This window comes from Rhyacophila brunnea, unplaced genomic scaffold (genome assembly GCF_057557595.1).
Source record: "Rhyacophila brunnea isolate RB1 unplaced genomic scaffold, BYU_Rbru_1.0 scaffold_20, whole genome shotgun sequence".
Taxonomy (NCBI): Eukaryota; Metazoa; Arthropoda; class Insecta; order Trichoptera; family Rhyacophilidae; genus Rhyacophila; species Rhyacophila brunnea.
Genome location: NW_028232860.1, coordinates 32,755,029 through 32,782,594, shown reverse-complemented (window position 1 = coordinate 32,782,594; position 27,566 = coordinate 32,755,029). Strand labels below are relative to the sequence as shown.

At 35.1% G+C, this 27,566-nt stretch overlaps 1 protein-coding gene across 1 annotated transcript; it reads left to right on the top strand.

Annotated features, from left to right (window-relative positions):
• Positions 1-273: 273 nt before the first annotated feature.
• On the top strand, positions 274-27,257 carry LOC147071547 (phenoloxidase-activating factor 3-like). Its single transcript, XM_085948396.1, has 6 exons — positions 274-544; positions 14,575-14,720; positions 17,521-17,746; positions 20,532-20,825; positions 23,774-23,951; positions 26,076-27,257. Exons 1-6 carry the CDS (start codon positions 448-450, stop codon positions 26,314-26,316), a joined length of 1,182 nt encoding a protein of 393 aa, XP_085804522.1. The 5' UTR covers positions 274-447; the 3' UTR covers positions 26,317-27,257.
• The last annotated feature ends 309 nt before the right edge of the window (positions 27,258-27,566 follow it).

The window sequence follows — 27,566 nt, the reverse complement described above, 5'->3', positions numbered from 1 at the left end:
TTACGTGACAAACATTACTATTTATTATGATACAGGCGTGACTATCTTACAGTCATATCCACTTCCTTTGTTGTGTAGACAGGGAATCATAGAACGGTTACATAATAAATATCACCGCTACAAAAAAGGACAATCACAATAGTATATCCCGTGCTAATTTTTCTAAGGGAAATACGAATAAAAAATAAGGAAAACCAACACAGTATTCGCTGGCAACCCACGTTATAAAAAAATAACTGAGCAAGCTATAGGTACTATCTCTTCCGGTTTGGTATCATTAAACCGCGATCACTCATAAACGCAGGATCATTTTGTTGTCTAAGTAAAAAACATTGTTGAATATCATTATTGTTGGTCATAAAACAAAATTCATTGCAAAGTTTAGAAACGTTTTTTTCACAGTGTTTCATAAGTGGTTATTTATAATATACAAAACTAATTATCACAATGATGTCTCTAGTGAAATATGCAATTATTGTTGGTGTAGGGTGCTCTGTAGGGATCGCAATTGGATTGATAGCTTATTTTTCTGTAATCAAAACTGGTAAGAATTTTAAACATAATACCTAATTGATTAACATTATTTAATCCATTATACAGATATTAAAATTACAACGAATGTTCAAAGCAATAGAAAAATTAACATTATAACAAAATTGAATAACATACAGAATTAGTTTTGCCAGTTTTCACTTTAAATAGTTGATATTGTCGATTGATACAAATAAACACAATCATATTCAGACATCGTCTGTCAAATTTAATAATCCCCAATCTCCTTCATCTTTAGGGTACGTACTCGCGGTTATAAACAGCGGCGATTTTCACTAACGCAAATGACGCAACCGATTCGTCAGAGAATCTAAAAAAGTACCTCGAAACTGTTTAAACTAGTCGTATGATTATTAAACTATACCCGACAATCTTAAAAAATATGACTATTTCTTACAAATTGGGTAGGTATAAAATAGTACCCCAAAACATAACCAAATAAAAAATATATTTTTTTATTAATATTAGAAAATTCTTATTCTTTCGACCATGTCCGATCCTAATACGATCATATGGGCCTCCACAGAGTAGAGGTTTGTATTGACAGATTTTGTATTTTACGAGAAATGGATGTCAGCCACTTGCTCAACCTATTAGGTCCATACCCTGACACACACAAACTGAAAAACAATATGTATACTTGCCAGACCCAGGATTCGAACGTGGGACCCACGGCGTTATAGTCCAACGCTTAAGCCGCGCGGCCACCGTGGGCGCTAGAAAACTAATGTTAGCAAATACCTCTTTATAGTGCTGAATAAACTGTCAAAATGAACGTGATCACATTCAATTTGATGTCTTATCAATACTAGTATTGTCATATATATGCGAAAAATTGTAGAGATAACGAACGATTGTGATATTAACACACAATATAGAAATCTGTTTTATCTAACCACTGAAACAAAAAAAAAACGATTTTTAAGAAAATTGGACTTGATCCATAATAAAATTATTGTTCTTGTATGAGTGGAATAAAAATCGGTTCGTGCTATTCGTGTCGATAAGTATTGTCATGTAGGTAGTAGGTATACAATATGTTGTTTAAAAAATTCCCATATACATTTAAATTGTTCTGATGAGTCAATGTGAATGTTAAATAATTATTACTTTATGCCTAGTCAACCACTGATGAATATTAATTATAATAGAGGTATTAAGAGAGACATACGGTACAGATTGGTTATCTCTTTAATAGACAAGAGAGAATCATTGGTATCTGAATCTTAAATAAGAATTGATACAAATCTTTCATTGTCTTGGATCAGCGTAAACGTAAAGGTATCAAGAGATATCACAATTGAATAAGCTGATTCCACTCTTTTTTGTTCTATGAATAATTGCTATATAATATACATTACATAATCTACCTATTTATAATTCCATTATCATAATCATCAATTTATCAGGATCAATACACTGCTAGGCGAAGTCCTTTCCAACCTAATTACTTCCTCTCAGATCTATGTGTTTCGTCGAGATGTCTGTCACGAGTATATTTCACGGCCTTTGTATGCCGCGTAACTATTACATTTATATACGTGTTATACGTCAAATATATTATGATCACGTTATGTGCTGTCACATACTGTCCCAGTAAGCTGCCGCTACGGGAAAGTGTCTAATGTCGTTTGCTTGGTATTTAAAATTTTATCAAATTAATGCTCTCATCCCGTAGCACATGGTTTCCCAAACTATGGGTCTCGACCCACCAGTGGGTCGCGAGCGAATATTGAGTGAGCCCTCGCCACTGTATACATAAATTTAAAAAAAAAATAGGAAGTGATAAATTTGATATTTCATTCAGCTATTTATAATTCCTAAAAATTGAAATAAACTTAAGTTACGGAAAATAATGTGATAAAATAATAATAATTTTGAATTGCCAGTGCACTATTTGAAGAAATGGGTAGCCGCCATACATCTCTTCTTCTGCATACAGAAGTTCGCTGGTTATCCAGGCGAAAAGTACTGACACGATTAGTGGAATTGCGTAATAAAGTTACAATTTACTTGGAAGGAAAAACTGAATATATTAAACATCTACAGGACGAGGAATTCATTCTCAAGCTCACTTATTTGGCGGATATTTTTTTGAAATTAAACGAACTTAATTTGTATTTGCAAGGATCAAACGGATCAGACATTTTCGCAGTTCACGATAAAATTCGAGCGTTCATGAAAAAGCTTATGTTGTGGAAAAGTTGTATTGAGAATGGCAAGCATGATTGTTTTGAAACACTTGAAATTTTTATTATTGAAAACCAAGTGCAGCCTAAGATGAACGTACTGTCTGAAATTTCCAGTCATTTATCACTGTTAATAAATAACTTTGACGACTATTTTGGGGAAGCGATGAAAAAGTTTGATGCATTGCGTTGGATTTGTAACCCATTTCAAGACCAACTAGTATGTCAACAAAAGCAAGTGAAGAACTCATTGATTTATCAGAAGATACGTCACTGAAAAATAGTTTCAATCGTAAACAGTTAACGAAATTCTGGTTCTCAGTTGCTGATAATTATCTTTGCCTATTCGATGAAGCTATGAAAGACCTCCTCCTCTTTACTACCTCATATCTATGTGAGGTCGGATTTTCGGCTATGGTTAACATTAAAACTAAATACCGAAATAAATTGGATATATCAAACTTACTGCGATTAAAAGTAACTAAAGTTGAAGTTGATGCTAAAACTGTAATGAAGAAAAATAAGAAAAAAGTACATTCTTCCCATTGAAATAACTTTGTAAAAAACCTTGCAGGTGTAGGTATTTAAGATATATTTTTTTTAAGTTGTGTTTCTTATTTCAACAGTCTTTCATTCATATTCATTGGTAACACTTATAAAAAATATTTTTTTTATTTCAATTAGAACAAATAAGACAGCATTAAGTAGTTCCACGACTCGCCACTAGGGAATCTGAGCATTACCAATATTTATACCCTCTTTTCTCTAAGACAGCTAAGAGGTGGGTCCAAAGATTGGAGATTTTTCTTAGATGGGCCGGAGCCCAGTCAACTTTGGGAACCACTGCCGTAGCACATTTTGATTCTTTAAACAAACATTGTCAGTTGGAAAAATCTGCAGAAATTACCAGAACAACAATGAGGTCACCTCACACGTACTGCTATGTATCGACGCTGCGTGACTTTTACGACTCATGTCAAAATCGCGTGTTTTTTTTGTTTTTAGCGGTTGATGTATTTTCTATAAGAATGCTATCTCTTATCTATTAAGTTCAAAATATTATCTATGGATGCAATATCACAAGTAATTTTAACGTACGCACGCGTATAAACTGACAAAATTAATGGAAATAATCATGAATAATGAATAATCATTAAAAATACTAATTAAAAATTAATAATAATGGTTGGCATTATCCATCATTGAATTTATAGCGATAGTAACCATTCAAAATATTCTGCGGAATTACGAAACCATAGACTAAATTGGTCGATGAAGAGTGCCTACTATAATGTAGTAGTAATTTGAATTATTATTAATTATTCATGCTAATTTCAATTAATTTTAACAGTTTCTACGTGTGCGTACGATAAAATACTTGCGGCATGACATCCATAGATAACATTTTGAACAGAACCCAACTTACAGACTACAGATAATAAGGTAATAGACAATATTTGTATAGAAAATACATAGTGCCAACCGCCGAAAACAAGAAAACGTGATTTTGACAGGACATTCGAAAAGTGTAGGCATGTGGAATATGATAAAAACATTCAAAACGTCATACAAGTGTCGATGCAGGGCAGTTCAACGTGAGGTTACCTCATTGTTGTTTTAGTGATTTCGGCAGATTTTGCCAACTGACAATGTTCGTTTAAAGGTTCAAAATTTGCTATGGAATAGAAGCATCAGTCTGATAACAATTTAAACACCAAGAACAACGACATTACACACGTTTTTCCTGTAGCAGTAGCTTACTGTGACGTCACGTGATAGTCCGCGACATGTACCTCAATTTGGTTCGCGCTTATGTCATAGTGCGCGACGTGCATCATAATGTATTTGAACCTTTACGGTCAAGTAGTATATAGAAATCGCATTGATGACATTGTGAATATATTTAAAAGTTACTTGCGATTCCTTAAAATTTGTTTTATAAAGGCCTCGCCAAAAGTGAATTTGACTTACTGAATGTTGGCGATAGGTGTTTCATACCGAAATATTGGTAATGTGTTATAATCTGAAAAATTACCGTTTGTTTAGATAAATCAGTATAAGGTATATTTACTGAAAACATATTAAACAGATTCAAACGTTTGGTGAACTACTGGAAATATTAATTTACGGGGTTTCCCATCTTATAAACGGTCGCGCATTCGCCATTCTCAATTAAGCGACTTGAAACAATCGAAATGTCTCGATTGTATTATATGGAAGCATAATTTATGAAAGAAATAATATTTAATTACATGGAAGAAAATAGCAACGAAATTTTTACTATCTGTGTAACAAATTCATGAAAAAACAAATTGATTTTTCGATGAGTTTAGGTACCTACTTATTTCTACAAATACCTAATGATTATCCTCTATTTGCCGCCCTTCGAGTAACTGCCGCCCCCAAGCGACGCTCAATCTGCCTATCCCCACGGGACGTCACTGCTGTTTAAGCGCGAAGGTACTGACCAGGTACTGACTGTCTCGCCAATCTCATTCTTTATGTGTATTCGAGACGCGTTGTTATTTTACGGTGCTATTTTGCAAAACAAAAATAGGATTGGTTAATAAATGCTTCCCCTTCAAAATCACAATGAAAGGTATAATTATACAACTCCATATGAGTAGCTTCGTATCAAAGTGGGACAAACACCACCTCCCACTAAATTCATGTTTTGATTGATTATGGTAGTGCAAGTGGTGTTCTTTTCAAAAAATTAATCAAAAGTATCAAAAACGGTAGTTTTCATATAGATTATTGAGTTTAAAGTTGGTATTTTATATGAAAAACGGAGACTTTACACTCATGTTTATGAGTATCCTGTAAATGTTTGTAAATGGCTCATGTCCCACTTTGATACCAAGCTTCTCATATAGGTACATGCTTTTTACATGTCCACGACTCAATTTTATGAACTTACGGTGCGATTAACCAAAATTCACCTCGCGATTGACACGTTAGGCATGTCTGGTATAAAATAATAGTTAACATTGACAAGTACAAAATACACGCTGTGTTTTATTTTAATTATTAAAAAGAATAAATTCCTAAAATTATGTTAACCATGGCAGATGTTCCACAAAATAACTCGTTTGTATATATTGTATTTCATCAACTGCAGAGCTTATAACGTGTTGGAAACTTTACGAATGTTCTAAAAAAGATGCTCAAAAACAGAAAAAGAAAATAAACACTCTTATACGTTGAAAATGTATATCAGACTAGAATGATCGCTATAAATTAGACTACCGAAGTATAAACAACATCCCACTGATACTATAAAATCAACAGTTTATGGATATGGTACTTATAATATTATTGTCCTAGATGCAGTGACGTCCCTAGATAAAATACCGCCACTAGGCAGCGCCAAAATGCCGCCCTATTGTATTTTTTATCATCGTTTCATGACTCCAATCTCTAAGAATTGTGTTGTATATGTACTTTACTAACAAAATATATACCACTAAAATATACAAAATTAAATTTTCATTTAAAAGGGGAATAAATATAATAGAATTAAGGTAGACATTTACCCAAATCATCAGTCTGAGATCCTATTTGGTTGATATTTCTGACATATTTGTTTTGTACCATTTAGCAATACACAGATTTATTATTTTCACTATGCTATATATTATTGTACAACATTTAAACAACATATGTTTTCTTGGTATTTATTTAATATACCTACACCTACTTTTAATCATAAATGCGCTATTTTATTAATAGTCTCAATACTCAACGATTAAAATAAAAAAAAGTTTCTAGGCCTTTTTTCTTGCATTGTCAGTAATTGTGTCATCCAAATCTAATTTAAATGCCTCTCTGATTCAGTAGAGATGGACCATATTACCTGTAAGCTAATTTTTTTCATGTAAAGATTTTTCCGTTATTACTAAGTTTATGTAACTATTTCTGTATTACTATATTATATACCAAATTATTCTCCTCGATTTGCCGCCCTACGAGTAACTGCCGCCCCCAAGCGACGCTCAATCTGCTTACCCCCACGGGACGTCACTGCCTAGATGACATGCTACGCAAATTATTTAAGGCAGATACATAGACCAATTGTTTAGATCAGTGATTCTCATACTGGGTAACGCGAAACTCTAGAAATCGGTGTCGGTGGGTGCCAAGGGTTCCGCAAGAGTTTGCAAAACCTTGCAGTAGGTATGGAGTAAATAGTGGTTTAACATGATATATTTATAAACATTAAAGCATTTTAAATGTTTAACTTGTTTAATAAAAGATTTATCTACCCATTAGTGTGTGACTAATAATGTGGAAATATTTTAAGGCAAGTCGTGTACCTATCTGAATATTATGTATATCCGAATCGTGCACTCATATTATACTTCCCTGAGAGGGGATGTAAACTCGCCTGCGCGCTCGTCTGATTTAGCCCCCTGTGATTATTTCTTGTGGGGTTATCTCAAATCCCTGGTTTATTACGACCGTCCACAGACCCTGGAAGACCTACAGAACAATAGCCGAAGTTGCCAATATACTGGTCGGATTGCTTGAAAGAGTGAACCCAAACTGGAACCGAATTCGACTGAATCAGTGTATTGACAATGGAGGGCAACATTTACAAGATATTATTTTTAAAACGGTGTAAAGTCAAATTTTAAATGTTGTGTGATAGGCGAAAAATTTGAAAAATTTTTAAACCTGTACACTCTTTTGTTTTATTTTCAAAAAAGGAAGTTCCCACGCCCCACCTGTATAAAAGCAAGAACTATGGTAAATAATGAACAGGCATTTTTTAAATATTAATACATTTCAACATTCATTCTAGAGCCCTTCAATTCCAAAATGATGGAGAGAAAAACATCAATGTTCTATAATTACCATTTGATTTCATTGATTTTCAGTTCGGGTACTTATATATTTTATGGTGCTGAATACTAATTTGTACTTTAAAATTATATTTTTTAATTGGAAGCCCATAAAATATCAAAATGGTGGATTGATATTAAACATACCCAGGTATAATATTTTGACAGTGCTTCTGAACCTAATCAGAAATGAATAATATAGGTATTATTATTATTTTACTATGTATTTTAAAAAAACCTATTTAGTACATAACAAATTATTAATGCAAGACGTTCGCAAGATGACATTTATAATGAAATGAATGGGTAATGAAGTTAGTAGAAAAACAAGCCAAAAAATAATTGTATACTTAGTCAATGAACGATAATTTTCTAAAGAAAGAAGTTTAAAAAAAATTAAACAGTAAACTAGAATTAAAAAAAAAATACGTATCACATCACTAAAATGTCTATATTGTGTCTAAAGGAAGTGCATTGACTAGTCGTATAGCCATCGCTATTGGTGGCTGATGAGTCTGACATGAGGAAACAGTTTTTATCGTTTTACGCATGTAATAAAATTGACGGGTGTAAATAAACTCAAATTTTACAGAATAACAGGATTGGAAACTAAGACGTGACAGCATGAAAAAATGCTTTAAGAGCAGAAGTGACTTACGTGCTTCAAGAGAATGAAAAGCGAGCAAGCCTTGAAGAAATGTAGTCAGAAAATAATACTCGTTTGAGAAATTATCAAAAGGAAAATTGTTATATTATAATGGTTATAAGAAGTCGAAAAAATTTCTTCTGGACACGCTCTAAAACAAACGTATAGAAAATCTCCTATGGACTACAGATAATGGACCCTCATTCAAGAACACTCCGTATTAACGACACGTAGAGGTATATAGAATGAATGATGATTTGTAAACTGCTACTATTTACTATTATTTAAAACCATTGACATACATTGCTAAAAACCTACATGTAATCTTAAATATAAGTTATGTATTTTTTTTAAATGATTAATATGCACCATATTATTATAACAATGAATTAAATCAAAATAATGTACATGTTTTGTCATGGTCTGCGGCCGGATAATAACAATATTATGTGATAATATCATTCTAATCAGTCTCTGACACATTGTTTTTTATTACTCATTCCAAGGGGATTTTTTACGAATCTTCTATTTTTTGTTATTGCATTATTATGTGTGATTTTCGATTGCATATTTCTTTTAAATAAATTATTGTATTACCATTTATTTATTTCAATATGAAACAATTATCATTTTCTACAAACCGCCCCTTAATACACGTGCAAATCTTGGTCACCATTTCTCAAATGTTTTACCATTATTCAATATTAGCCCTTTACAAATACCTACCTCTCATTTTATTGTGTTGATAATAATCAACACCTGAAATATCAGGTGTCCTTCGCGGCCTATATATTTTGTGGATTCTATTAGAGCTGTGCTTCTCGCACACACGTGGCATTGAAGTTAATCCCTCCAAACCAAAACCCGCCACGCACCATACCCGGGCTTAATCGGGCGTATCACGTGGCCCTACATTGGCGATGTGAAGCATCTAGTTAAGTTTTAGGCCGGGAATGCCCTAGGAGGAGATACCCAGGACTAAGGTTGCTACGCTCAGAGTGAGCTCTGACTGAGTTTAAAGTTACTTTCTAATGCAAAGTGCCGGGGAGAGAAGAGCACAGGGAAATTATGAAAATAAAAATGATTCTAGTGTATATAAAACAAAATAATGAAGCTAATCATACGGACAGCAAAAATTATGTGAAGAGATCTTCACGCCCGCAGTAAGACGCCGCAAAATTTTTAAATGAAAGATAATTGGCCTTAGTAGCAACCAAGTCGGACGGCCCGGTGGGCCCAACAGCTAGTTGGACCGACCTGAACATCTCCTCTCGTTCGGAGCACATTCTAAGACATTCCCAGAGGATGTGGTTGGCATCCTGAATCTCCCCTCCGCATGGACATGTCGGACGGCTTACAAGTCCAAGCTCAAAGAGCTTGCCAGCGAACCCACCGTTTCCAGTCACAAATTGACTGGTGTGATGGTCAAGAGTCAGATATTTGGTTATCTCCAATCGCCATTTAATATTTGGAAAAAACATATATGTGTGCCGGCCCTTGGTTGATTCATCCCACCGTCGCTGCCAGGTCTTCCACGCCGCGTCAAGCGTCATGAGACGTATTGTCCGCTTCAACGAGGCTACTTTTTCAGCAGTATACCAAATATCAGACCTTGGTGAGAGAGATTTTTGTGAAGCAAGGCAGAACCCCTCGGAAGTTCAATCTGCATGGTGTTACCATCGCCATTTGCACATTATTATATAATAATTCATAATGTAACAACTGTATTCTCATTCTGCAAGAAATCTCGTCGTTCTCACAACCATACAATGTTTTTATCACTCTGAAGTCCACGAACAGCAGACAATGTCGTCAGACAGTCAACCAAGTGACCTACCTAGTACCTAAAGCTCTCTCCCTTCCCTTCAGAGGTGATAGGCATAATATGGATTGGCTTGAGCAAATCCCTACCAGTGATTCTCATAAAAGTCTAATTTGCCACTCCACTCATTAATTATTTACACAATTTCAAAAAATCATTAATTGAATAATTTTAGGTTATGGACGTTACCTACGTATACTATCCACACTCTCCTTACCTATAGTCATATTGCCTATAATATTATATTAAGTACTTACAAGATATAACACCATTGGGTACAAGTAGAGTTGGGTATTTCCCGAGAAAATCTCAATCCCGAGATTCGGGATTTCCCGAAATTGATGAATTTTTGAATTCTCGAGATTCGGGATTTCCAGAAAAGGATTCTCGAGATATCGAGAAAATTATTAAAAAAAAAACCTGTAAAAATCCAATTTCAGTGTTAAAACAGACAAATTCCAAAAAAATGATTTTTATATTTATTTAAGAAGACAAACAAGTAGAAGTAGGATAACAAAAATAATTCAAAATATTACATACTTAAAATAGAATTTCAAAAAACACAGACTGTCGATGGCTACGTCTGACAATCGCGTACGCTTTTGAGACACAAAATTCCCTTATGTTGAAAAATTGCGCTCATTGTGAGACGAAGTTGGCTTAATTATTGTGTTGAACTAAAATCACACGATCGCACACTCGCACAGACTCGAACTCAATTTTTTTAAATGTATTTCAATTAAAAAAAACGTTTTTTCAATTAATATTTGGTAATAAAGAAATCCCCAATCTTGAGAAAAGATTCTCGAGATACGGGATTTCCCGAAATGTAAAAAATTTCAATTCTCGAGATTCGGGATGGAAAATTTCTCGAGAATTCCCGTCGGGAAATTCCCGAAACCCGACTCTGGGTACAAGTCTGTTTACTGGAAGTCAGGCGGGAACAGCGGCAATTTTCATAGCCGATTTCGGAAACATTCAGGAATTATAATATCGGCTATTTTCAAAATTTGTTTTCCGCTGGCTCCCACTTAACATACAAGAACCTTATTATATTATTTTGTATTGTAATGTTACAGTGTATTTTCTTTTTCCAACTACAAAGTTTCCATTTCAATATATAAGGTGATGATGGTACTGATTATGTAATGCAGTGTCGTCATCACTCATCAGCGTACTCGTGACAAGTTCTTGTAATTAATTCATCATGCCACCACCATGTTTGTCTGTGATATCGAAGATAAAACTTTATTGTTTTTGTACTTTCGGAAGTTGCAATATCGACCGCACTGGCTACGAATTGCAATACGTACTGATCATTTTATTCATCAAGACCTTATTAATTTTCTTTTTCATAATTTCCACTCTTTTCCACGCTTTTCTCTTCCTGGCACCTTGCATTAGAGTAAATTCTTTAAACTCAGTCAGAGCTCACTTTGAGCGTAGCAACCTCAGTCTTGGAAATTTTCTCCCAGGGCATTCACAGGCAAAATTGAAATAAACGCTTCACATCGCCACTGTAGGGTCCCGTGATACGCTCTATTAAGACCGAGTGAAGTGCGCGCGGGTTTTGGTTTGAAGGGATTTACTTTAAAAAAAATTAAAAATACTTAAAACAAAACGTGCTTTTTTTGGTTTTTCGAATTGCGTATAGATAGAAATTTATATATTTACGATAATCAGTATAATTTGAGATTTAATCCGTTGCAGCTTATAGTAAAGAAATAACTTAAAATAAACAAGTTTTACCACTTTAAACACGCCGATAATACGCGTTTAATCAGATGCAGATATATAGCTTATACCTGAGTTCCCTAATGGAATACCTGGAATATTTACGAAATCCCGCGAGAAATGCTCGAGTCATAAAGTTTTCTTATATACAAATATGGAATGAAAATATTGTATATGTTTTTTTTTATTTGTATATCTAAAATATTGTGTAAAAATAAAAATTGTCTCATTTCTAAATTGTTTTGGCGGTAATGTCTGGACTGTTTTGTCCGGGCCGTTTTGGTTCGGGCGGTTTGCTCGAGACCCCGTTCACTACAATTGTACCTACCTAGGGAAGTCTTAATTATTATATTTATTTTAAGACTTCAGATTAATATGATCCTCAGTTAACCAGTCTAAATGCAACTTATTTTACTTATAACTAAACTTACTATCAAAGATTTTGGTATAATATTGGTAATTTTTGCCTCTTGATTTTCAGTCGGTTAGTAATAAAATCATCAATTATATATTTAAAAAATTACGCATCTTTAAATTATATACCGTACTCAGTTAAGGACTCTAACCTGGAACGCATGACATTATAAGCCGATGCGTTAGTCTCTCAGCCATCTGTTAAATACACATATTGTTTTCCAACGTGTGTTTGTAGTCAGTGTAGGTATGGATCTCATAAAAACAAAAATCTATTAATACCATTAATACAAACCTCCACTCGGGAATGGGACAACTGGATGGCAGGACAATTGGACGCAAGGTAAACTTGACATCAGGACAATTGGACTCCGCACTGTCGTAGACACGTATACAGATTGTAGACGAGGAATTTTAATCAGTTTCTATTTACTACTTAGTAGTTGTAATTCATTTTACTCTTAACATAATGTTTATTTTATTGCGAATTCAGCATTACTATAAGGCTTTATAATATTAAAAAAAAAACTTTTTTTCGTTGGAACTTAAACATATGCATGATTAAATCATTATTTACGTGCGCATATTTAAATTCTCATCAACTATTAAATCATAATAATATAATAAATTAAATATATATAATAATATTTAAAAAAAAATTAAAGTACCTATATGTACCTACCTAGCGTCTATTTATTTTCTAATTGCGTGGCGTCCAGTTGTCCCGGCACCAAATCGTCCTAGACCCCCTCCACTCTGTTGAGGCCCGTATGATCTTCCTAGGATCGGAAATGGTAGGTAGGTAATCAGTTAAAACTAAACGCCACCTATTTGACACTTGCATTCTGACAGTACCGCTTTACCGTAGCGAATCATGGCACCTTGCGAAGGCTCATACTTTTGTTATATATATGTTACATAGTTTTGGCAGGCCGCTAAAAATGATATAATATTATAGAGTGTATACAGCTGCTGAAATGACGAGACGAATGGCAAGCTACAGAGGCTCTGTGTGGTATCAATATACTCCAGCTAAAGGGCGGTTATTACCGAAGAAGAAGATAATTTAATAATTGTATGACTGCTTTGAACTATTTGAAGGTCCCCTTAGGCATAAAGCCCACCAAAAAAGCGCTCGATGCGCTCACTACTGAGTAGGCCCCTTCCCACCCGCGCATTACCCTTCACCTATGTAATAAGGGGCTCAAGCAGCACAAAATAATTATTATTATCAGCGTCTCTCATAACAAAGTAATAAAAATATTATTAAATTTCTCGGGGCTTGTAATTAAAATCGGACACGCAATAACTAAACAAAGAGTTCGCTGTTCTTAAATAATGGCTTCTCGCCCGTCGCATCGACGACGCTTCGAGGAGCGTGATTTTGCTCGCCGTTTTCAATGAATGAATACGTTGTATTTTCGTTCATTCGTATCGCTGAGAAGCCAAAAAACAATGACTCATGGGGCGGGCGCGCATAATGCGTCGTCAAATCCAGTGTGCGCTGGCGTATTTGATTACGTTGTATTTTCGTTGATTTACGCGCCACTTACTTACGTCATTTTATATATTTTTTAATATTCCGCCATTCTTACGGCACGACTTGACTTGACTTGACTTGACTTAGTGACGGCTATAACCTCAGATGAGGCATGGTCTAATTAAAAAGATCGTAACTATGCGACGCGCGGATTGAGCTTGACGCGTGCCGAACGGAACATAATTTATCATAAATATTCAACATGCGTCCATTTAGTGTTATGTTTATTGTTTCTTTAGTAATAATAATAATATATTCATTGACATATTTTCTTTTTTGAGTACAGGCATGACGTTTTTTAGTCATCTTTACACGATATAAGAATCTATTCTTACGACGCCATCACGAAAAAAATCGACGTACTGCCGCTCGCCGATTGGCGACGAATGCGAAATTTCGTCCTACCTACTGTTGAAAATACTCACTCGCGCGCGAATTGTAATATTTTGATGTAACCGATCTTATTCCAAAAAAATAATTAGCTCATAGAATTCTATATGACAATATAAGGAAATAGTAGGAATAAAAAATATATGATTACCGTTTTCATATCTTTACAACAAGAGGATTTAAAATATGCCGTTTGTTGTTACTTAGTGTAAACAGGCATTTCGAAAAACGCTGAAGATTTAATGATTAAATTAAAATTATATAAAAAATATAGTTATTTTTCAAGAACATAGTTCAATTTTTCCAAATGATCATAGTTTATTGCAATCACATTGTGATATGAATTGCGATTATTTGCCGTTTCACTTATGTATACTCTTAAAGCTAATAATGATTGTTAAAATAATTATTTCTAAAACAACTCGTTATTAATTATTTTGCAGATTCAAGCCAATGCACAACAGCAGACAACCTTCCAGGAACGTGCATGGAGGTGAACAAGTGTTTTCCAGATAAAAGTTCCATTCCTGGTGCAAAACAGTCGAGGCCAAGTCTTAATGGTTGTGGTGACAACGCCTCCATACCAATGGTAACCGTCGTAACTTGTGTACTAGGAGATATTAGGTTCAATAAGTAGATTTTTCCGCATAAATATTGCAGCTTGGCCTGGGTCACATTTTCTCCATGACCCATTGCTACCTAAATAATATATTTTTTATGCCAGTGCCATTTATATAATGTGTACCCGATACACCATTTCATACACATGTGCTGTTAAAATATAGCACTTATTGCAACAATTACAACCAATACTTGTAATTGAAGTGATAAAACTTTGATACAAACCTACCGTGTTACAAAATAATGTGAACTGAAATACCTAACGAGTAAAGAGATGCAGGCAACCGATCTCGAGTAAGGAAGAATCTGGTATAAATTTAAACACGTGTCAGGAATACGTCATACGTCAAATACTGATAATTGCTCTGGGTTTATGCATTGGCGTTAATTCAATATTGGTGTATTACATACAATATTGCACGTGTTTCATTTTCGTACAACACTCACACATTCAATACTCTGCATCAAAATGTAGTTGAATATAGCCTATCGGAATTATATGTATCAATCTGTTCTGTGTTCGAGATGATATGAGTGACTACTGGAAAAGGCGGCGAAAGGTCAGGTAGAGTAATAAAAGCGGTTCATATGCACGCAAAGCGGAATACTCTTAAATTAAATCTTTTAAACTTAGTCAACGCATGCCTAAGAGCCGGGCCACACCGGGCGACTCTGGTCTCGAGACCAGTCGCGCGACTGTGGTCTCTCGGGCTATTTGCTCGGGCGACTTGCAGGCGACCAGAGAAGCAGCCAATAAATAATAATAATGAATGTACACGCAAGTTATGCAAAAATACGTTCTCTCCGCGGCGTGGCTGCTCGCGAGCCCGCGATTGATCGCCCAGTGTGACAGCGCTCAATACATAGATAGCTATACGTTTTCATACATCGCTACCGATCGCCCTACCAGAGAGACCGGGAGACCAGACCGAGCGCAAAAACGAGATTTTACTGATCGCCCGACTTTATTGCTTGCGTACTGTGTGGCATGGTCCATATAACTGCATACATCGGTCTGGTCTCGGCGACTGGTCTCGAGACCAGAGTCGCCCAGTGTGGCCTGGCTCTAACCGTGGAGCGACCTCAATCTTGGATTTACTGCTCCTGAGATATTGAGACGTAAAAATTCGTCGTGGTGTACGACAGGGGTGTATATTGTTACTTTTCCTATTTATCATGTACTCAGAAGCTACTTTTAATGAAGCATCTATTCTATACATAAGACTGCTTTCGGCCTTTACGGCAGCTAAATGGGGTTAGAAAGTATCGAAATATTAACTCTTATTGTAACAATTACAATAAGTTAGCCGTCTGAACTGTCAAAACTGTCTATCTCACTCTAAAATGTATCACATCTAAGAGAGATGCTGTTAAAACATAGCACTTATTGTAACACTTATAACTAACTTATGGTAATTGTTACAATAAGTGCTAATACTTGGATACTTTCCTACCCTAGATAGCGACCAAAAGCAGTCTTGTATATAGAATAGATGCACAGTAATTTTTATGGTTTAAAAAATAACCTCAATAAAACAAAACTATTACTAGTATCAAAAATATCGACAGCAGACACCAACACAAATTTTGTCATTAACAGCGAACCAATCGGACGTGTGACCCATTATAAATATGTAGGTACATGGGTCAATGAGAAATGGAACCAGTCTCAGGAAATAAAAACTAGAATTGAGATCGCTACGAGTGCCTTTTTCAAAATGAGACACCTCCTTAGCAATCGAGACCTTAACCTAGGTCTGAGACTGCGAATGGTACGTTGTTATGTTCTCTCAAGTATTTTTTATGGTATGGAAGTATGGACGCTAAACCAAGAGATGTCACGGAGACTTGAAGCTTTCGAGATGTGGCTGTATAAACGAATCCTCAGAATTCCTTGGACTGACCGGGTGACAAAAATGTTGAAGCTCTCAATCGAATGGGGAAGGACCGAGAAGTTCTGCGTATTATCGAAACCTGGAAACTACAGTATCTCGGTCACATTATGAGAGGACAAATGTGCAGCATTCCCCAGCTTGTCATTAAATTAAAGATCAATGGTAAGCGTCGCAGAGGACAGCGCCGTATTTCGTGGCTTACGAACATCCGTGATTGGTACGAGTGTAGTTCCACTGAACTGTTCCGGGTAGCAGATGATTAATCTAAAATCGCCTTGATGGTGGCCAACCTCCGCTAGGGGATGGCACATTAAGAAGAAGAAGAGATATTCCCAGTAGTAAAAATAATGCCGATGTTCGTGATACGACTGAAATGGTGTGGCCCGTGACGTGGACTACGCAGCTTGTACGAACGTTTCATACAAAAAGGATGAGAAAGATATGCAGCATGTGGTCACTACCGGTGGCTTTGAGGTTGCGGCTCCACGCGGTATATGAAATAATTTCCATGCAAACGAAAAATTTGTAGATGATATAATGTAGAAAAAATTTGCGGTTAACCGGTTAGCTTCTAAGAAATGTAATTCAAAACCGATTTAAATGTTTGTTATTTCATTGCATTTATTGACCTTTTTATTGTAAACCTCAATAATATCAAGGAATTCTCGAAAGATGGAGGAATTCTTAACTCAATATAAATAGCTAGCACGTGCTTAACCAAATTTGAATCCAAAATTTTGTGGTTTCCGCTGTTTTTTAATGATACACTGAAATATTGTATATTTACAATACGATACAATACAATACAATAACCCATAACAACAAAAAAAATACGAGTTCTTTCGATAATATTAAAAAATTTTATGTTTTCAGGTATGTTGTCCACAAGGGACTTCTGACATCTACATAAAGACTGTGGTAAGTCCTTTGAAATCGTCAGCATCATCTGTAAAAATCTCTCCGCGGAACATTAGTGATCATCGAAACTATGGCCTACTTCCAAGGATATGCGGACAATCTAGCGACGAAAAAATAACTGGAGGATCCATAACTTCACTCTTCCAATATCCATGGATGGCAATTATCATGCAGATCATAAGTAAGTTCAACGGAAGAAGAATAATCCGAATCGTTCCTCACCCCTACAATTTTCTCTGAGAATCCCCACTCACTGCACTCAATAAATGAGTAGAAAAAGTATTATTTTTATTACTTGGAATTTTACGAACTATCTGTTTCCCACATTCTTATCTTCGCTAAAAAGTATTAATAACGGTTCCATGACAAAACAGAACATCCAGGGAAAAATAAAGCATTCATTTTTATGGAATCTATTTATTAATTAAATCTAATCTAATATATAAAAATTAATATTTGTGTGTTTGTTTGTTCGTATTTAATGCGCAGCCATACCGTTCATCCGATTGCGATAAAACTTTGTAAACTTATTGCTTGCACTTGCGGAAAGAGTATAGGCTATACTAATATATAAAAATGAATGTCTGTCTGTCTGTATGTCTGTCTGTCTGTGTGTCTGTCCCGTATGCGTTCCTATACCATTCATCCGATTGCGATGAAATTTTGGTAAGTGGTTGTATGCACACCCATGAAGGTTTCTGAATTTAAAAAATCATCATCTTCTTCTTCTTCTTCATTCTATTTTTTTTTATTCGTATGGTTCCTATACCATTCATCCAATTACGACGAAACTTTCTTCAGTTATTGTACGCACACCCGCAAAGGTTGCTAAATTAGAAAAATCATCTTCTTCTTCTTCTTCTTCATTATATCTTCTTTTATTCGTATGGTCCATATACCATTCATCCGATTGCGATGAAACCTTCGTCAGTTGTTGTGGTAACACCCGCAAAGGTTTTTGAATTAGTACAACCATCTTCTTCTTCTTCTTCATTCTATCTTCTTTTATTCGTATGGTCCCTATACCATTCATCCGATTGCGATGAAACTTTCGTCAGTGGTTGTGCCAATACCCGCAAAGGTTTCTAAATTAGTACAACCATCTTCTTCCTCATGATATCTTCTTTTATTCGTATGGTTCCTATACGATTCATCCGATTGCAATGAAACCTTCCTCAGTTGTTGTGGTAACATCCGCAAAGGTTTCTGAATTAGTACAACCATCTTCTTCTTCTATTCGTATGCGTTCCTATACCATTCATCCGATTGCAATGAAATTTTGATCAAGTGTTTTGCTCTCGCCCGCAAAGGTTTCTGAATTGATACAACCATTTTGTTCTTCTTTTTCTTCTATTCTATCTTCTTCTATTCGTATGCGTTCTTATACCATTCATCTGATTACGATGAAATTTTGACCAGTTGTGCGCACGCCCGCGAAAATTTCTGAATTAGTACAACCATCTTCTTCTTCTTCAATTCGTATGCGTTCCTATACCATTCATCCGATTGCGATGAAATTTTGACCAGTTGTTGTGCGCACGCCCGCGAAGGTTTCTGAATTAGTACAACCATCTTCTTCTTTTTCAATTCGTATGCGTTCCTATACCATTCATCCGACTGCGATGAAATTTTGACCAGTTGTTGTGCGCACGCCCGCGAAGGTTTCTGCATTATACAACCATATTCATATTCTTCTATTCGTATGCGTTCCTAAACCGTTCATCTAATTGCAATGAAACTTTGGTGAGTTGTGCTGCGCATGCCTACGAAGATTTCTGAATTATAAAATCAACTTATTTTTCTATTCGTATGCGTTCCTATACCATTCATCCGATTGCGTTGAATCTTTGGTGAGTTGTCGTGCGCATGCCCACAAAGATTTCTGAATTAGTATTATATATAATTTAAAGTTTGTTGTTTGTTTGTTCCATCCAATTTTGATTTTTTTTACTACATATTAATAACATTAATAACGTTTGCATATTTTGGATTCGATTTAATTTTGGTGTTCTTTTGTTTGACCCTTACTCCTATTAAAATTATTTTCATATTGCCATATTGTATTATACAGATATTTTAATATTAAAAAAATAATTACCTCTTATTATTTTTTAAATATATAAGATAAATATAACCACAAAGCGACCCTGTGCGAAGCCGGGTACTTCAGCTAGTACTTATAAAACTTATGTTTATAAACGAAATATATTATCTTTATATAAATATTTAATATTTCAATTTTTTTTAATTTTTAAGTGAAATCATTTACTGTTTATTAGATATATACCAATACATTTTTTTTCAAAAATTTTATTTTGAAAATAATGCATTTTCTATATAGGTATAGAGTAAATTTTTTTTAATGTAATCACTGCATGTTGGCCATTCGGCGTAAAACCTCAATTTATCTGTTTGATTTTGATAATCATGCACGACTATTATTGTCACTCGATTACTAAGGGTCTCATACATTTTCTTTATAACTTCAAGGTGACCTGTATGGGCATTGGCTAATAATAATCGATGGCAAGCTATTAAAAATGCATTATTTTCAAAATAACGGTTTTGTAAAAAAAATGTATATGTACTCGTACCTAATCAATAAACAGTTGATGATTTCATTTAAAAATTGAAAAAAATATATATATTAAATTTGTAAGTATATATATATTTCGTTTATAAACTTAAGTGTTCAATTAATAAATAGATTCCTTAAAAATGAATGTTTTTCCCCTGGCTGTTCTATTTTGTCGCTGTTTTTTTTTGTCATTGTTCTGTTTTGTGATTGTTCTGTTTTGTCATGTTCTGTTTTTTTCCGGTTACCATTTATATGTGGTCCACTGTTGATTAGGTGGAAGTTATCCGGCACCCATTTCGTAATCATTATCAATCATTCTATATACAAAAACTTCATATCGATCACTGTAGTATTATTGTTAATTGGTGAACTTTTGTGATCAAAATAGATGGATCTCTGGTAGATGCCTGTGGAGGAACAATCATCAACGAGTTGTATATCCTGACAGCAGCTCACTGCGTCACAGCGCTTCCACGAGGAATCACTCTGATGGGAGTCCGAGTGGGAGATCATAACATATCATCAGAATTTGATTGCGAAACTTCAGGCAAGCACATAGAATGTGCACCAGAGCCTCAAGATTTTTTGGGCGTGGAACCGATTCCGCATTATCAATACAATCCGAGGACACGCCAGAATGATATTGCACTTATCCGGTTGGAAAGCAGAATTGAATTATTTGGTACGTACTCAATGCATCCACATGTTCCAGCAATGGCGTTTGGCACCATCTTTATTCACAATATTTTCACAGAAACAATTAATAGTTGTCTGAGCCAAATTGAGGTCGCATTCATCCTTAGCCCCCCCAACTCAAATTCCCTTATTTAGTATTGTCACAAGACCAGACGATGAGCAATTATGGGTCAAAAAAGACCGTAATTGCAAACAACATTCAGTTACTCCAAAACCGCTGAGCGCGTAAGGTTTGCTAAAGCTGTCGAGCTATATCTGATATGATACGAACGAGGCCTTGTTAGATACAGAGTTAGTTCAAGATACTGGTGTGTGTGCCTGTTAACGCTAAACCACAGTTATTGATTAATTCAATCCTACAGACATAGCTATCCTCATCAATCATACAACTCACCATCATTCATCAACCTCATTATCATCCATAAACAACATACCACCAAGTGCAATGCACCGAGTAACCCAAACAAACAATACCGCTCAAGTGGCAGTGCAACCAGACCACGGAGCCATCATGCATCATCATAAAGGTCAGTGTCTGGCTTTCTGTTAAATCGCCCCCACCCTTAGATCCGGAATCCACCATCCTCCATCATCCTTAAAATTACAGTCCACTTGCGAAAAGCGCCACCAATAGTGTGAACCTACTTATCATTTCATGGCTATCTTTCATTATTCGTCAGACAGCCGGAAGGTAAGATTTAATTTTGAGGCTATGTGCAAAAATATACCACGTGGTCAATATGTATTTATACACAGATTTGACCATTTATTATAACTAAAAACTAAGATTTTAGTAATTATGAAATACCTAAACATAATTTTGAAAACACTTCTGAGAAAATATAGGTATTATAACCAATAGAAAAAATCTTTTTGAAAAAAGTAAGACACCCACCAGGTCGAACCTGCATCTCTCGGATTACGCGCCCATGCACATAGACCACTATGCTATAGTCGCCATACTTAACTGTGACAAATTTTAACTAGTGGCTCTTAATAATCTAAAATGTGTCGCAATTAAGTATGGCGCCTATAGCATAGTGGTCAATGTGTCCACAGTGCTTGTTACGAGACTCTTTAAGGGATCTGTAGGAAATGGAGGGTAGATAAAGAAGTAGGATTATGGATGGAACCTATTCACATGGGACGGGTGAGGAATGCAATTAATGGGTCGTGGATAAGCTAACTAAACTTACCGTATAATCTCAGCTCTCCGGTCGGCGGCCCATAAAATGGTTGCTAGTGTAAAAAACAAATATAGGGCTGTGGAGAAAGGGCGCCATACTAAGAGATCATTTTAGAGCAAGTAGAATCAATTAAATGAAAGTCAGCTGAGGTATTTACAAGAAGTTATATTTTAACACTACAGTATATTTAAATGTAATTTTAGTATAAAACAATAAAAACAAAAGAACGATAACGAACGCTAACCTATATTTTTGCAAAACTCGTGGACAACGGTAATGAAATAAAATAACACTAAAAGTTGGGGTAAATGTGCCGCAGAGGTGGACATGAGATTTTACAACATTCTTTTTAGACCAAACCAAACCTAACCTAACCTACCCCAACCGAATATTACCTCATATAAGATTCTTCGCGCGATAACCCCTTAGGTCACCACGCCTGTCCTCGTCCAAGGGCCAAGGCACTGGTTCCAAGAGATCGTAGCACTGTGAGTAGAGAATGAAGAGTACCGAAAGAAAGAGGCCGGCTTGTCATTTCCAGCCATATTCAACACTTTTGCAGCGAAAACAGTAAAAGCGCTGACTTCACGTTACAATTCCGTCGCAATTCGAAGTCTGTATCATTCAACCTCAATCAAAAAAACGAAATGGGACCGTTTGGTTTGGGACCGTTTGGTAAATGTCCACGGAAACGCTTTTCTGACGACTAATTAGTGTTGCCAGTACTTAAAATTAATTCATAACATATTAGTCTCTAAAACAGAAACATATTTATTGAAACGTCAACTTGTTATGAAATTCTAACCTCCTATCGTCGTCTACAATAATACAAATTCGTATTCATTCGTTTTAAATGTACAAAATATAAAGAAAGCTTCGTGAAGGTAGCCATTTAGTTAATTTATAAGATTTATAGGTATGATAAGTTTTTAAAAGTTACTTTTGATGAGATCTTTTTATAATTGACCACTTTTTCATGTCGACAGTATGATTTTGTGACTTAGATGACAATGGAACATATTAAATTGATAAAATTCGTTAGGTAGGTAATATAAAGATCATTCCGGGTTGATTTAACACAGTTTGTAGTTTAGAATCCCCATTACAAAATATAAATAAAATAAAAATAAATTCTTGGTCTGACATAATAATTATAGTAATGATATTAAATCGAACTCTTTGCATAGAAAATATGGCTAGATTTTGAGATAATAAGACAAAAAGCGGCGTCTTGTTTGCGTATGGTTACTTATGAATAATAGGTATTGATTATTAATCTATAATATTATACATAATTCAAATAAACTTCTATGGTATAAATGTCTAACATATTAATATGAACACCTCACGATATATAAATGCCGGATAATGCTTATCAACACTTTGACAGATTGCCATTAGTCTATGGATCCTCCGAATCGGTTTGACGTTTCATGTCAAACCGTTTCTGATGGTCCGAGAACGGTTTGATTTTCAATGATACATTGAACCAAACGTCAAATCTCAAAGCATTTCCGGTCTACTTTCTACTCATACAATTTGTACGTATATTGTCTATGCTTTAATTCGATTTGTTTCGTTCGGGTTGAAAGATACGAACCTTCGATAGTGTCCAATTTGGCCGCGTTTGGCGCCATTCGAGTTGCCAGTGCGTAGGATTCCAAGTATCCATAGTGGGTTAAATATCATTACATGCTATATAAATTAATCACTTTCAACTAATAACTATTTATTTATTGAATTTCAGCGAGTACTCAACCAATATGTCTTCCAACGACGGAAATCATGAGAACCATGGACCTGAATAACCAGTTGATGACAGTAGCAGGGTGGGGCCTCACCGAATTCAATTACACCTCTGAAATCTTGCTGGAGGCCGATATTCCAATCGTCAGCAATAAACGATGTGCAGATATATATATAAGGTATAACATATCTACCACTATCTATATTCCTAAGCCTCAATGACATTGAGCTACTTTACAAGCCGCTTGTTGGCGAATTTAAAAGCGGGCGAGTCAGTTAGTGCAATTGTGATGATGACACACAACTCGCTCAGAAGCCAACAAGTTAGCGAGTTGAAACCGTCATTTTTGTACTATTTTGACAGGACGTATTGAGTAGTTCGTTTTTTTACCGGGATGTCGCTACTATCGCTCTACTGCGCAGACGCAGTAGACCCACACGCCAGCGTGTAGCGTGTAAAATTTACCGGCTTTCAGCTTTTTTCGGTAGATTATTTACAATCTGCTTGTTAGCTTGTTCGATGATGACACTGGGCGAGTTTACAAGCAGATTGTAAATTTCCTAACAATCAGCTTGTAAAGTAGCTCAATGTCATTGAGGCTTAAGACCACAACACTTAAAATACACTCCAAAATCAATAGAAATAGTGGTGAAATGTTATTACGCTTTCCAAAAATAAACTATCTCAGGGTATGGACTCTCAAATTGTTGACAACCTCGGTAACTACATAGAGCGATTATAGAGGACAACAAATACAATTACAATACAGCAATTTTCACAATTAGTCTTCACATCCCAACGCTTGCGCCATCGCCGCGCCTCTAGTAATAGTTGCCGTATTAGGTACATACCTACCCACTAGCTTTCAATTGTTATTCTAAAAGCAATGTATGTATGTCCAATGTAATACAATGGCGTTATTATTATAAACATGGTATTAGGTATATTAATTGTATAATACGACACCAATTACTTACCGCGATAAAGCGTATATTATATTATTATAATTCCAGTTTAACAGTGTTAAGGGAGAGGTTTCTACCTAGCAGATGCAGCAAGCGGAAAAATACGAAACTTGCAATTTGAGACCTTTTTTTGATAATCTAGAATTTCAACTGTATTAATTATTAAATATGTATCTGAAAAAAAATATATATTTTAAGTCAAAGATAAACTTACAAATATTATAAAAAAATGTGAATTTGTTACATATTGTTACATACATAGTTACGTTATTATTATACATCATATTTTTTGTTCATATTATTTATTAATAAAATTTGGTTTATGAAGTTTTCAATTTTTCCTCGTACAGATTTTTTACTAATTCATAGTTTTAATATTTTTATATTTATTTTAAAAACATCGATTTTTATAAAAATATTTTTTTTTTATTTATATCAAATCTTATTAGGTAGGTATGGTCCCAATATTTAAGCTCGATTTGATATAAATAAAGTTTAAGTTACATTCAAACATGTAGGTACATATTTAAATATGTTTGCTATAAAATAATAATATTTTTAAGAGATTTTTGAAGTGTCTATATTTATTGATTTTTGTTTTTTTTATATTTTTCACTTATTCCGGTGTTAATACCGGTATCAATTAGAAATACTGAAATACCAATATTTGTATTTTCATTCGGTACTGCAATCCCTACGATTAACCGATTAGCTTCATTTTAATCTTCTTCTTATTGTGCCATCCCGTAGCGGAGGTCGGCCACCATCAAGGTGATCTTAGCTATATGGAACAGTTCGGTGGAGCTGCACTCGTACCAATCACGGAGGTTCTTAAACCACGAAATGCGGCGCCGTCCTCTGCTACGCTTACCATTGATCTTTCCCTGAATGACAAGTTGAGGAATGCTGTACTTTTATTCTCATAATGTGGCCGAGGTACTGTAGTTTCCTGGTTTTGATACTATGCAGAACTTCTCGGTCCTTTCCCATTCGATTGAGAACTTCAAGGAATTTTGAGGATACGTCTATACAGTCTCCTCGATATCACTTGGTTTAGCGTCAATACTTCCATACCATAGAAAAGAATTTAGAGAACATAACGTACCATACGCAGTCTCAGACCTAGGTTAAGGTCTCGATTGCTAAGGAGGCGTCTCATTTTGAGAAAGGCGCTCCTTGCAATCTCAATTCTAGTTTTTATTTCCCGAGACTGGTCCCATTTCTCATTGACCCATGTACTTAAATATTTATAATGGGTCACAAGTTCAATTGGTTCGCAGTTAATGACAAAATTTATGTTGGTGTCTGGTTTAATAATTAGTTTTATTTTATTTCAGGACCGACTTAATTATATCCGATAAACAGGTGTGTGCAGGAGGAACGGATGGTAAGGATACCTGTAATGGCGATTCTGGAGGACCACTGAAGATGCTCACTAGGAATGGAGCAACCTTGGTCATTGTTCAATACGGCATTGTAAGCGTTGGCCCCGAAAATTGTGGGACTGACGGAAATCCAGGAGTATACACCCGAGTATCGTCATACATGGAGTGGATTCTGGATAACATGCGACCTTGAGTAATTATTAATGATGTGGATAATATAGATTGAAGGAATATGAAGTCAAAATATGATTTATTACAAATGTATCCATTAATATTATTCTAGTTTCTAGAATACTTATATTCACAATTCCCATATGAACATAAAAGTGGTGAAAATCCTGAGAATCATTGGGACAGAAAATTTAACCTGATGAGTTACCTACATTTCACACACAGCAAATATTAACACGTAACTTAGGTTGCGTATGAAACAGGCATGGCCTCCACATCCTGAAGCTGGCCCCCAGGCCAGGATGTATGGCGGGTCCCCCTACCTATCAATAAGATAAGGGAATTGTGATTTTCGACAGTAGTGTTCCTCAAATGGTTTCCACTGAACCCCAGATCTAAGGTTATTCCGTGTATTCTTAGCGATTTTTAAATAAATCCAGTTGTCTGCACTTATCGTTATAATATTATGAAGCACTGATCGCGATCTACTTTTGTGGTAGCCAAGTATCATTATCATGCAGCCATTTTTTTAAATCAGGAAACACTTCAAATAATTAAAAAAATAAAATTCTACACATGAATTGTCATTTAATTATATCAATCATCTTTCCAGCACAGTGACAAAACAGAACAACGATAAATATAACTATGACATTTCAGGAAAAATATAAATTTAATATTGAAATTGTCCTATCTCTATTATGTTGATAGATTTTCAATAGCAGAGATTTTCAATACGCCATAATAAATCAAATTATATACCTAATTTCTGCATTACTAATCGCTAGAAAGCCTCAAATAAACTTAACTCGGTGTTGCCGGCAAGCTTAAGATGGGTTTGGGTCAAAATCCCGAAGGCCGAAATTCCGAATGCTGAAATACCGATTGGCAGGAATCCCGAAAAATAATTAAGAAAGATAAAAAAATGCTTTTTTGTCTCTCCTGAAAAAATTGTGCAATCGTAACTCTTATCTTGTATTGCGCAATTTTTACAAAATGTATGATTTTTTTGACTCTCTTGTAAAATATGCGCAATTCAAAATAAGTGTTAAGGTTGCGCAATTTTTCACAGGAGAGACAAAACCCATTTTTTCTAGAAAAAAAATGTTTTTTTGTTTCCCTTGTAAAATTTGCGCAATTCAAAATAAGTGTTACGGTTGCGCAATTTTTTACAGGAGATACAAAAAACCATTTTTTTTCGTGATTTTTGATTTCGTCCGGCACCCCGATTATTATTAACTAGTGTTCATACAGGTCGCCTTGAAGTTATAA